General features: G+C 36.7%; 1 protein-coding gene across 14 annotated transcripts in view; it reads left to right on the top strand.

The window, feature by feature from the left end:
- Nucleotides 1-14,219, top strand: part of MBD5 (methyl-CpG binding domain protein 5) — a 413,679-nt gene that overhangs the window by 382,076 nt on the left and 17,384 nt on the right. For all 14 annotated transcript variants that reach the window (XM_089916847.1, XM_089916845.1, XM_089916843.1 and 11 more), the window contains one exon: nt 6,090-6,163. In XM_089916847.1, coding sequence (XP_089772973.1) covers nt 6,090-6,163 — 74 coding nt within the window. The remainder of the gene's footprint in view (nt 1-6,089; nt 6,164-14,219) is intronic.

Below are 14,219 nucleotides of genomic sequence, written 5' to 3'. Positions count from 1 at the left end.
TAACTATTTTAAAACAGGAAAAAATGCTCTTTTTTTCTAAGATATATTTTGTAATTATCATCCACCATCTTTGATCTTACATTAACTAGCCTAAAAGGATTGACTATCAAGTAATAATCAAAAAATAAAATTCTTATTTTTTTCTGAGTAGATTATTTTTACTCTTTTTGCACACTGTCCCATTGGTCTTCATATTTCATTGTTACATTCGATGTGTGTTCTGACTCAAGCCAAATTTAGGAAAGAATTTATTTCTATATTGGCACCAAAATGTTCCCTTTCAGTGAAATGTTTGTTGCTGTTGGACAGGTAGAGACATCTCCTGATTACCCAGAAAAGTTCTCCATGTTGGTTCAACACCACTTGGTTAAATGAAGACGTTTTTAAAAGCAATGGGTAGGGTGCTCATTCTCTAGACTCACACTTTGACTTTTTTCCACATGGTTATATTTGACAGGTAGAGATTAAAGTAGCTCTCTGAATGGTTGTTTAAAACAGAAAGAACTCATCATTATTAAAACTCATGCCAAATTTTTTTTGACACAATCACTTTCTGTATGTCAGTTCAGTATCACATGCACTCACGTTTTGATGTTATGGAGCAAAACCAGAGATAGCTTACAGTGGCATTCTGGGGATGTGTAACTTGAGAAATTGAGCCTGGGAACTAAATTTGGGAGGTATGCCCTCCTGTGAGGTTTAAACACTGTTACTTTGAAGAACATTCTTTCTGGGCTTGATTATCAGGGTTAACTATTTATATTCTTTGGTACTATCATTCTCTGTTGAAAGTGTTCTTTGTGTATTCCCTTTGCCTTATGTATTTTCTTAACCACTTCTGGAAATGAATTATTTTCTCTATACCCAGTCAATATCCACAATATTTTGGCTGCATTTTGGCTGGTGGGGCAGCTGGGGCAATCAATGCTCTGTAGCAACAGAATCTTTTTGAGAAAGGAGCAAAATCATTTTTGCAAAGGAATAAGCAAGATAAAATCCAGGCAAACAAAGTCAGTGCCTGATCAAAATTTGAAAGGTAATAAACATGAAAAACTAGGTAACATCAAAAATATGAATATTAGGGAAAAGACTAAACTGAGTACAAAGCTTAGGTAAACTTTAGTAAATTGTGGAATACCATGAACTTTTTTTTTTTTCTGAGAAAGATTAAAGAGGAAAAGGAGGACTGTCGCCATTCATAGATAACTGAGACCAAGCACAGAGTTCTTGAGCTTGTTAATACAGTTGTCATATGGTTAGTAGCAAATGAAATCTCAGGTATGAGGCAAATACATGCTTCTGTTATATGGACTTTTAAACAGTGTATCCTTAGAAGTACAAGTTTATTCAAAACATTTAATTCTATATGTCATATGGATCTATATGAAATGTATTGTCATATTTAGAATAGATTTACTCTAGTCCTATAGTATAGTTCTCTAGTACTTAAAAATGCTGCTATCTGAACTGAAGAGGAAAGGAAACCAAGAAAAAGCCTCAGATAATGCCACCGACTAAAACTGTAATAATGTGGATTTGCTTAGTCCCTTTGAAAAAAATTGTGATTCACTTTATGGATTTTTCCTTAAGTGCTATTGTTGGAAAATTAGATTCATCCTTTCTGTCACAGGTGAGTCAACTTTTTACCCCCAAATTATTTGTTTATCATTAACTCCCATACTTGCAAAACTGTTGAAATATTGCACTTAAGTTAGCAAGACATTTTCAGCTTGAAGATTAAAATAGTTACTATTAAAATAGTTACTATTTAATAAATATTTGATAACAACAAACCTAATAAATGCCTCCTATTTGCTTATTGCTTCAGAACTGCATTTCCCAGACTTCAGCTCAAGTCACATGGCACCTGTACTATTAGTTAAAGTTTTTCTTTAAATTCATTTACTCATTTATATATTCATTCAACAAATATTTTGGGCACGTATTATGTAGGCACTATTCAAGCCACTTTAAAAATAACTTCTAGTCTTATTCTAAGGTATCTGTGAAATCACAGGTATAATGTTTTCATATTTTTCTAATATAAATTTATATGGGTATATAACTATTAAAAATGATTAAAGGTCTGTCCATGTTCCACCTAAAACAATTTCACATGCCACCGGTGGCACTTTGGGAAAGACTGCTTTGGTGTTTATAAAGCACCTTCCTATTTATAATCTTTTTAGATCCTCTCCATAAAGATGTGCACAAGTACTTCCATTTGGAGCTCAGGGAAGTGGCATTCCTAAGGGCACAAGTCACAAGCAGTTAAACCAGGCCCCAACCCTGGTCTCCTAACCCTAAGCTTAGTACTCTGCATGATACCATTCCCCCAACAACAGGAGCTGATGACGCTGTAGAAATGGGATGGGAAGTGAAGAATGAAAAGGGGCGATTGAGGTCAGCTGTTTTATCTCTGTTATGAAATCTGTGACGTGGCTCTGCTCTATCCTCTGACCTTTGTGTGACAGCTTTGCCTCAGCACTAAGTACCAGCAAAGTAATCACCAAGAGATTTAATCCTGTTATCAGGGATTTAAACCTGCGGGGAGTTTTGACATCTCCTCTAGTTAACTGGCTCTATTCAAAAGTGATCTAGGATCTTTGGTCCAGGTTCTTCTAATACATACTATACCTCGCTTTCAGAGGGTCACTTTGGCTCTCTGAAATGTTTGTGTCTCCTTTTGTCATAGACTTACTTCTGAGATACACTACATGCTACTGTGCTGACCCCAGATCAAACTTAATTAAATTACCAAATGTTTAATACGTGCCTTTTGAACAGAATAAGCAACCAGAGCTTCAGACTTGTTCAGAAAACTCAAATTTCCACCATATAATAATGTCTGGCTCTATGGGTATGTTTCTAACCCTACGGACAGACTACAGGACTATTTATGTCAAAGAATTATTATATCTAAAGAATCTGAATGAATGAAAGAAGGGATTTAGTATTCAACATATGTGTATATTGATATGTGAGGTAATATATGTACTATAAATACCTATAAGTTCTGGATATCTTTTTCTAATTCTAGAATGACATATGTGCAGAGTTATACCATGATAGCCATTACTGTTAGCATCATCACTTAGAATGAGAATATGTTGGCAGATTATTGGTAAAGATACATTATAAAGTTCTCCCCCAATTTCTCACCAAGATAGGAATCAACTTATGGAGCTTCTGCCTTTTGGGTATACAGGAATATAAGATTATGAAATTACAGATTAAAATAGTGTCTTAAATTACTTGCTCCTTCAGTGTAAGTTTTATTTTAAAATATGTATGTGTTTAATCTTTTTAATGTTATATTTATGTATTTTATTCCCAGTACTTTCTTCATTTACCAGTTAGCTAAGTAATTTATGAGGGAGTATTCATTAAATCATCAAATATGATTTCTATTTGACTAGAGATGGAATTTATTTTGTTGTTCCCTGATACCTTTGGTGGGGGGTGGGTGGGTATCTTTAAAGACTTTCTTGAATATTGTGGAAGTAGATGAATATTTCCCCAGAACAAACACACCCACTTCATGTATTATATTTCATAATACAGAAGAGTACTAAACTTGTGAAACCAAATAAACTAAACATTTACTTGTGGATATGTATGATCTTGTCATCTCAGAAATACAGAGTGATGTGTGTCTTACTTATATTTAGTTTCAGAAAGCACCGTCATTGCTTTCTCTTTCAAGGTCATTGAATCCTTTATAAATAATGTAATTTATTATGAGATACCATAGAACCTTAGAGGCATATTTAAATGAAGAAATCATGGTAGAGAATTAGTTCAAAAAAATCACCAGAACATTATCCGAGCATAAAAAAATTTTTGAAGATAAGTTTGAGCAAGTATCATCTAAATATCTATAAAACTATAATTGGATTTAAAATAATTTGACCTAATTTTTTGAGTATTGTGTATATACATATATACCTACATGTGTATATATGTGTGTGTATATATTTATATATATACCTATATATATTATGTATATTTCAATGTATATTAGAGTTGGTGTGGTGGAGAGAGGCTGCTTTGGAGTCAGGTCTGAGTTTCAGTGCTGGCCATGTTGCTTAAACTCACTTAGTCCCATCTGTAAAGTGACAAAACAATACTAGTGTGCAGTATTACCACATTAAATAATAAAAGAGTACCTTCTACATAATAACTGCACAAGAAATGCTTTTACTGCCCCTTATTTCTTAATTAAAAACAAAAATAGATGATTTTTTAAAAGTAGTTCAACCTAACTTAGTTTTTAAAATTAAGACCAATTGGGTAAGTTTTCATTGTGATGTGTTGCTTTGTTTCACTGTGAATCTGCTTTCTGTTGCCTGCGTCAATCCCTGCTGAGATCTCTCACTACACCAGTTTGTGTCTAATAGAAGTTTATGTTACAGGATAGCTTTCTCCTGGCTGCCAAGAAAATAATTTAAATATAAGCAGAATTAGCTATAAATTACATAAATGTAAGGTGTGAAATATCTTTCATACTTTCTTTGTGTGAGTGAATGCAAGATAGAACCTCATTTCTAATGTGAAATGTGAAAAGGTATCCAGGCACCTTTTTTTAAAAAACAACACATGGATATATTCATCTTACTTAAGCTTTTTCAGTCATCCCAATAAGACACTTCATCCCTCCTGTAGAATTGTTACTGGAACAAAGTTCTCTCTTGTTCCGGCACAATACATTAGGTATCCCCAATGAACGTGTGTATGTAAGACATTTGGATCCTTTGGGACAAAATACAGAAGTCATGAAAAGGAAAATGTTTCCATTATTTGACTGTTTTTCTCATTGAATAATTAGAAATGCTTGTTTTCAGACTTGATAATGGAGACCCTTTGTTAATCATTACTGTGTACTAGATTTGAAGGGGTCAAAGAAAAATTATTTATGAATGGTGTTCATGAGTCAGGAAGATTTAAAGACAAAAGTTAATCATTTCCTTGCTTATTAGTGTAGATTTTCTTACCCGCTAGGCATTTTGGCAACCTCTGAATTTTTATACAAAAGTAGTGTAGGGGTGAGGGAAAAACTGGGTTAAGGGATGGTGGGGGACTTACTTTGAAGCTATATTTACACAGCAAGCAGTACTATTTCTACTTAGATTGTGTTCAAGATCAATAAAAGTAGCAGTGTTTTTCTAAATGTGTTTTTATTCACATACAACATTTCCTATTTATTAATTGCTTTTCTTAGGAGAAGTGGCTTCAAGAACCATAATAGAGTTTATAAGGGGCAGGTGGCAAAGGCTGCACCTCCCCTTCCCCACTAATCCCCCAGCCACCATTTAGTGGCACACTGCCATGAGATAGCAGACGTCACATAACCTAGGCTGGCGGGGGGAAAGCAGGACAGGGGAGAGGACACGCCCATGAGGTGTAGCAACACCCTCTTCCCACATCATTAAGGAGTACATGCAGCTTAGTGCCCCACTCGTTCTCTGGCCTCTGCAGAGCCTAACGCATACTGAGTAACACTAGCTGCTCTATGCTTAGCTAAGTGTTCAGCGTGACTTGTTGCATTTTAATTCTCACAGCGATTCTAGCAGGAAGGTAGGTATTATTGTCCTCATTTTAAAGAGGAGGAAACTGAGGCTCAGGAAATTTAAGTGTTTTATTCATGCTAGAAAGTGAGGAGGTGGGATTCAGACTTGCATCTGCTGGCTCCAAAGTCCACCCCCTTCACTAACCACCGCCCTTGTTCATCCCTAATGAAATACAGCTTTGCAATTGCTGAGCATCAGGCAGTGCAGAAAGCAAACCAGGATCTCCTGTTTATATGATTTTGTGAAATGAAGGTTATTTAACTTCCAAGTTTTGTTCTTAAAACATTATTTTGAAAATGTTGACACTTTTGAAAGCCAGTCTTTCATTTCCCCTGATGTTGCAGCCTGGGAGCCGCAGAATCAACCTCTGCTGGAGTGAGGACAGAGCATTTGACAGGGCAGTGAGGGTTAAGCCTCCCTTCCCCCAGTGCAGCACCTGCTTGTACAGCAGGAAAATAAACACACTGTTAACAATTGCAGGTCTGGGTAATGTGGTTTGGTCTTCATGCCTTCACTCAGGTGGAGCCCGAGAAGTTGAAGACACTAACAGAAGGTTTAGAAGCTTACAGCCGAGCCCGGAAAAGGAACAGAAAGTAAGCACTATTTTTTTTCTGTTTTGTTTTTCAAGGATATAATTTACTGGTTTTCCTTCAAAGGGACAATGAAATCTCACTGATTTTGTCCATCTTGGTTCTTGCCTAAGTACTGCTTAATAGTTATCATCCAAGAGGACCATTATAGATAAATTAGCTACACAGAAAATATTTTCTTAACAATTTATACTGTGTGTGGGGTTTCCCACTTCATCAGCTCTTTCCTTACTCCTTCCGTCTCCATCCCTCCCATTTAATGGGAAAGAAAATATGATTAATATTCTCAACATGTAGCAATTAGTCTCTGAAAGTGTAGCAAAAGTATATCCCTTTGTAATTCAAATACTTTGGGAGGGGGAATACCCCCTCACCCCTAGTTGTACACATGTGAATAACTTTGGCAGATTAACTGTTAGTCAAAGTGATGGTAAATCATTATTTTTTCTTGGAGCAGGGGCAATAGGCTTTCTTTGGAATTATAATAATAAGTTGAACTTTGGGACATTATTATTATTCAATTTTTTCTAGATCTTTATAGTCTGAGTAAATGTAGTATGGACAAGTAGATAATGTTTGAAACACAATTTGACTGTAATGCAATGTAGTTTTATATATCATAACTATTTCATTTTAAGGTAGAGAACTATAAATGTGCTTCTGTATATGTACATGGAAAGTTATTTTAAATATGTATATAATCAATACACCTGTTCAGTTACTATAATTTTCATATTATCCAACATCTAAGAATTATGAAAACATAATGATTAGTAGTGTATCTTGTATAAAAGACTTGTATATGGATAATAATATCTATTAAAGGGCACTCATTCTCTTAGTGGTATCTTCAGTAATTCTTGCCAGAGCTAAAATTTTAGAACTCAACAAGTCTTGGGGAGACTCTCTTCACCTCACTAGAATGTCTCAAAAAGATGCCAGCTGCAAGGAGTAAACTCCTGTGCTCCTACGTTCGGGACTCCTTTGGAAGGTAGCAAGTTGGCACTGGTTGTGGTGAGGGCCAAGTGAATGGCCAGATTCACTATAGATAAGGCACACAGTGAGGCAAGTCCCCTCCCCTCTATTCTGACTGCAGTGACACAATGCAGAGCTTAGTAGTAGAATAAAGCCTATAAAATTCATACAAGGTCTGGATGAAAGGAGGGAAATTGCAAACTACCTACGTCACAAATTTTCAGTGGGCCATTTGCTTTAGAATATTCAATAGTACTTGTTTTATTTTTATTTTTTATAAATTTATTTATTTATTTTTGGCTGTGTTGGGTCTTTGTTGCTGTGCGCGGGCTTTCTCTAGTTGCGGTGAGCGGGGGCAGGCTTCTCATTGTCGTGACTTCTCTTGTTGCGGAGCACAGGCTCTAGTCGCGCAGGCTTCAGTAGTTGTGGCTTGCGGGCTCTAGCGCTCAGGCTCAGTAGTTATGGCACACGGGCTTAGTTGTTCCGCGGCATGTGGGATCTTCCCGGGCTAGGGCTCGAACCCGTGTCCCTTGCATTGGCAGGCAGATTCTTAACCACTGCACCACCAAGAAAGCCCGATAGTACTTGTTTATTGGATGTAAAATATCCCTGAAATCTTTTCTTCGGTGAGGTATGCCAGTTAGCTGGATTATGTGCAGTATATCCAAAACTGTTGATAACACAGAAATAAAATAACTCCTCCAAATATTTAGATATACTGCCTTGAAATGAGCTGTATTTTCCCCATAAATTTGCTATTAAGCAATTTCTGAAAGGTAATGAGTAACAAACAACAGTTTAAGCATTTTTCCTCAAAGCCAGTTTACTATTTCTGGTGAATTTATATGAGTCCTAAGTGGCATTATCTAAAGGAACTCTCATGAAACCATAAACTTAAGAGTATGGATTGGAGAGGTAAAAGACAAAAATATGAAGCAAAACAGTTTTGTTTATCAGACTGTTGTCTAAGTAAACTGACTTGCCTTATAAATGCCTAGTAGAATACTCTACATTTTGCATATATGATTTAAAATCCATTTTTCTATTCTCCCAATCAGAAGATGGGCCAGAATTACTGAACCCATTTATAGATGAGGACACTCAGACCGAAATAGCTTAAATAATTAGTTGAAGGTTACATAATGATAAATGATATGTTGAACCCAATCATTTATTTATTTAATCATTTATTTATTCTCCAATTTAAGGAGATTAATTTAGCAAAAAATCTGTGCCAACCAGGCACAATGCTGTAGTCCCTGGACATCACTGTTTAGTGAAGGAGGCAGATGTAGAAACAAATAATTAAGATGCTAAAGTTGCAATGACAGGAATATGTATAGTATATTTTGGGATCACAGAGAAGTGGCATTAAACTCAGGTAATGGAAGATGTCCTAGAGGAGCTAATAGCTGAGCCAAACCGTACACACTGCATAGGTATTAGCCAGACAAAGGAAACGAGGATGATGGGGTGGAGGTGGGAGATAGCATTTAGATAAGATCAGCGGTTGGATTTAGGGGACAGGAAACTGTAAAAGATGAAGCCAAAGATATAATCAGGAGCCAGACCATAAAGGGCCTAGTAAGGCCTCGTGGGTCTTTATGTTATTGGAAGTGCCTGAAGGGGACAGGTGGTTGGATTTTCACTTTAGACATAGCTATATGGAGGATAAATTTTAGGAGAACAGTGTTGGAGACAAGGGCATCCATTTAGGAGGCCTTGTCAGAGGACAGGGGAGGATGAGGACTCAAACCAGGAGGGGAGCCATGAGAATGGAGGAGAAGGAATATGATCAAGATATATTTAGGAGGTAAAACTGACAGAACATCATGGTGATTTGGTTGGAATGTGAAGGAGAGCAAGCAATCAAGGACAACTCTCAGGGTTTTAGCTTGGGTGACTTCATGGGTAGTGGAAACTGAAATGGGGAACACAGGAGAAAACTGTTGAGTGCAGTCTGAGGTACCTGTGATCCCACAGGTACAAGTCTGAAACTGGGAAGAAGTGGTATTTGATTATGTAAAACTGACTGCAGTCACATATTACCAATTTGAATAGTGGGCTAAGGATTGAACGCTGTGGCACTTGAACATTTACTAGAGATAATGAAGGAGATGGGAATAGTGATCAGAAAGGAGGAGGAGAACCAGGGGGTAGGTTTATTTTTGCCAGTTGAAACATTCTATCACCATATTAGACGTTTAGAGCATTATGTAGTCATTTTAATTCTCAGTATCCTATAATCAAATCAAACTGTACAATAAATAAATATCTTTAAAGTGATGTGCTTATTACAGCCTAATCACAAAAGAAATATTAATGTATTTATTGAAGAATCACTCAGGGTCATTTTCTACTTAAAAGAGGAAATAGCTTCATTAAAGAAAAAGATTACATAGCTTTTAGATATGATTTTAAGTAAGGATCAAATCTTCTGCCTATATGTACATATATATTTGTTCAGTAACCTTATTTTTATGAATCTGGAGAGTGATAAAGTAATAACATAAATCACACTTTTACTTTAAAACCAAGAAATGATACTTATTGTATTAAATTGTCTTTATCTTTTAAAATTGAAATATAGTTGGTTTACAGTATTACTTTCAGGTATACAACACAGTGATGCAATATTTTTATAGATTAAACTCTGTTTAAAGTTATTATAAAATACTGGCTATATTCCCTGTGCTGTATGTTATATCCTTGTATCTTATTTTATACCTGGTAGCTTATACATCTTAATCCCCTTCCCCTCTCTTGCCCTTCACCCCACCCCCTCCCTACTGGTAACCACTAGTTTGTTCTATATATCTGTGAGTCTGTTTCTGTTTTGTTACATTCATTTTTTTTGTTTTTGTTTTTTTTAGATTCCACATGTAAGTGAAAACATACAGTATTTGTATTTCTCTGACTTATTTCACTAAGCATAATACCTTCCAGGTCCATCCATGTTGTTAAAAATGGCAAAAGTTCATTCTTTTTTATGGCTGAGTAGTATTCTCATTATATATATATATATACTACTTCTTTATCCATTCATCTGTTGATGGACACACTTAGGTTGCTTCCATATCTTGGCTATTGTAAATAATCCTGCCATGAACATTAGGGTACATGTATCTTTTTAAAGTAGTGTCTTCACTTGATATATCGAGCTAGTTCTCCTCCCTCCAGATGTGGTCAGGGATACGTGCACTGGCAGTGGCTGCCTCTGCCCTGGTCAGAGGGTCTGTGCGGGCTCCCTTCCCTCTAAATGTGTGAACCCTCACTGGCAATGGCAGCCCCTGCTCTAGTGGAGAGCATTGCCTGAGCGAGAGGGGCTGGAGCAGGAACCCAGTGAAGGCTAGGGAGTGTGCTGACAAGCCAGCCAAAGCACCAGGCTGTTTCCAATATGCTGTCTCTCTGCTGTGTGTGTGTGTGTGTGTGTGTGTGTGTGTGTGGCGGGGGGGTAAGCAAGTCTGTGCATGCACTCTTCAAGAGCAGAGTCTTGGTTTCTTACAGCCCTCCAGTAAGCCGCACTTGTTTTCAAACCAGCTCAGGGGCTCATCTTCCCAGTGTTGGACCCCAGGGCTGGGGTGCCTGAATGTGGCTTGAACCCCATGCTCCCCAGGGAGGATCTCCAAGCTGGTGATACCCCCTCCTCTTCTGTGTGCGACTCCCGACCAGATATCTTCTCCTCCCTTCCTACCAGACTCCATGTGGACCTTTCTCTACAGTCTTTGTTGTAGAGGAGTCATTATTGCTAGTCTCCAGGTCGTTTTCAGCGAGAGTTGCTCAACAAATAGTTGTATTTTTGATATATTCATTGGGGCAGGGGGTGGGGTGTGCAGGTAGGTTCAGTGTCCTCGCACTCCACCACCTTGATCTCTCATGTGTTGAATTTTCTTAAATCTGCATACTTTCCCTATGGATTCGGTTTTAGAATCGAAGTTTCTTAACATTTATGTCTTATCCAAGTTTGTTCTGTTCTACACGAAGTGAGTTGCTTAAATTCTGAACTGATAGTCCAGAGCAACGTGCACTTCTCATTTCCCTCTTATTTCTCATACCATTCACAGATGTGTACCTGGCTTTTTTTTTTTAACTAGTGAGGATAAGGGTAATGTGTGACAATGTAGGCAGTGAAGGTAAGTGGCAATTATCTCCATTAATAACTAGAAATGTGATTATATGAACATCTATTGCTTAATCAAGTAGCTTTTAGAGTGTCCATCAGTAAAAATGTTTATTATTAAATGTCAGTGGGGAAGAGAAAATAGTAGAAGAGACTCCATAAGGAGGCCCTCTGGACTAGAAGACTGAATTTTGACTAATTTTTCATTTCATGGACTCATGGAGCTTTCTCTTCCTCTTTTAAGCTCATTTTTTCCTGACTTGACCAGCTAGTGTAAAAATTAGTATGCAGATTTGACATCTGGGAAACTCTCTTTACCTCTTGATTCCAATGATGTATTCATGTAATTTCCTGCGCCACATCTCCATATTTATTCTCTCTTCCAAAAGTAGTCATTTCACCCTCTAATAACTACTTAAGTTTGTTAAAGGAAAAACATACTGATTACCTTAAATTGATACAAGGTGTTTATAAACATTTTAAATATCTTGTTGAAGAATGAAATCACAAACTCCTAAAATTTTGTCTATTTATTCAACAAATAATGTTGAATTATTTTTATTCTTTAATGGTGATGTCACTGTAATTTTTCATAGTTAGGGAAAACATTTTTATGACTCTATTACTTTTGAAAACTATTTGTAGTTAAATATCCATCTCCTTCGCTATAAAATTGCAGTTGGTTTCACCAATTTTCCCTAAAAAGTCATGAAGTATTGCGTACAAACAGTTGTCATAATACCGACTTCATCAGATTGTTATAAGGATTAAATGAAATAATGTATATAAAGATTTAATACAAGTCTTGGCACTTATAAACTTTTCAATAAATACTAGCTATTTTTGTTATTAAAGGTGAGAGAACCAAGATTCTCTGATGGTTTTTCACTGAAACATTTTACCTCTTTTTAGATATTTAGAACTTTTACATAGTCAATTTTAAACCCGTAAGATAGTAAATAAAAATGCATAACAAATATCTTTTAAACTTATGTTCATACTTTCATACAAAAGAAATAGTAAGGATAAAGCTATTTAACACATTACACAAGGGGTAACATTGTCAGGCAACTGGGCAGTTTGTGATACTGTCAAGACGTTTGCTGAACAGTCCACAAAAGGGGCCGTAGCCCAACCCCAGCTCAGCTTAAATTGCCCTACAGAGTCCTGGGATCGGATTCCTATCCAGTCACCCAGAATCATGCTTAGCAAACTCCTCATTGGGAAAACAACTCAGACTGACTCCACAAGATGCCCAGGGCCCCTTAAAACTGGAAAAGGTAGGTAAATAAAAGACAGTATGTGAATAGATTATATCAACTTGGACAGTACTCAAAAATAGCAATAAAAGGGAAAGAGAAGTTGCAGAATGGTAGGTATATCAGGACACCATTTGTATGATATATATATATATAAAACACGTAAAAGACAATACTAGGTACTGTTCATGGATATATAAAATATTAAAACACACTGTAAGAATACACAACACAGCTAGTTGCCTTTGGGGAGGAGGGTGGGAGAGTATGGGACTAGGAATTGATAACATGGGAACTTCAGCTTAATTTTTTTATAAAAAAGAATGAAAGGAAATATGTAATTTATTAACAGTTTATTTTTGGAAATGGGTTTGATAGGGATTGCTAATTTATTCTATGCACTTTTCTGCATTGTTTACATTTCTGAAAGTAAATGGGAAGAATATAAAAGCTAGAGGTTAGCTTACAGGCCAATAAAAGGTGGGGGAAGAGGTTGGTGCTGCATTGCCCTTATAATTTAGTTACAACCACTACATTAATCTTTCCTTTCAGTTAAACTGACTTAAGTGCATATATATTTCCCAAAATATGGAGCCGTTGTTTCAGCTTTAGACAAATATTTTTATTTAGTAAGTACATGGAGCATCCACAAGGTACCTAGCAGTATACTACTCAGGATTACATACAGAAACTAAATGTATGAATTTTTCAGTCCTGGTATATGAGGGTAAAACTTGGTGAGGGCTGTGGTAAACCAAAAGGCCTCATCTGAAAGCATTTCACTAGGGCTTCTCTGGTGGTGCAGTGGTCGAGAATCCACTTGCCAATGCAGGGGACATGGGTTCAAGCCCTGGTCTGGGAAGATCCCACATGCCACGGAGCAGCTAAGCCCGTGCACCACAACTACTGAAGCCTGCGTGCCTAGAGCCTGTGCTCCACAGCAAGAGAAGCCACCACAATGAGAAGCCCACGCACTGCAACAAAGGGCTAACTGCAACTAGAGAAAGCCTGCGTGCAGCAATGAAGACCCAACACAGCCAAAAATAAATAAGTAAAATAAATAAATGTATAAAAACAAAATAAATAAATAAATAAATATTTTAAATAAATAAATAATAAAAGCATTCCACTAAAGCTCAAATATGTTTCTAAACATGATGTGAGCCAAACCAAATGGGTCTGTGAGCCAAAGTCTTCTACAACTGCAAATTTCCAGTCTCCATGTAGATGCTGGGATAGGACTTAATTCTTGGAAAGCTATGCTAACAGCCTATTTTGAAAAGGTTTACCTCTGCAGCTTTTCTGGTAATTGTCGTGACAAGATAAATGAAATGAATCACCTTAGTACTCACAATAACTGGGTAATTCTTTATATGCATGAAGAAGGAAAAATTAGAGTGTACCTAACTATAGACATGGATAGTGTAGATTTGCCTGATTTTAGTAATTAGTTCAACAGCTTCCTAGATAAAACTTTCAATCATGGCAGATGTTCCATGTGTTATAGTACATGTGATGGTATGCTGAGTGCAGAGAAAAGGTCAGACGAGTGATAGACACTCTGAGCCCATCATTCTTTATTTGCTCAAATAGTTATGTCATTTTGGTTTGTGGTGGGGGGGGGAATGTGGCAGAGCCTCAGGTGTAGCGAGTTGAACTGTTTCCCACCTGGAACAAATGTGTACCAGGATTTCAGCCTTCACTA

The sequence above is a fragment of the Delphinapterus leucas genome, chromosome 8 (assembly GCF_059928025.1).
Source record: "Delphinapterus leucas isolate spDelLeu-1000000601 "Yukka" chromosome 8, BTC_Dleu_Yukka2, whole genome shotgun sequence".
Lineage (NCBI taxonomy): Eukaryota > Metazoa > Chordata > Mammalia > Artiodactyla > Monodontidae > Delphinapterus > Delphinapterus leucas.
Note: the sequence above shows the minus strand (reverse complement) of the source record. Positions and strands in the feature narration are given on the sequence as shown.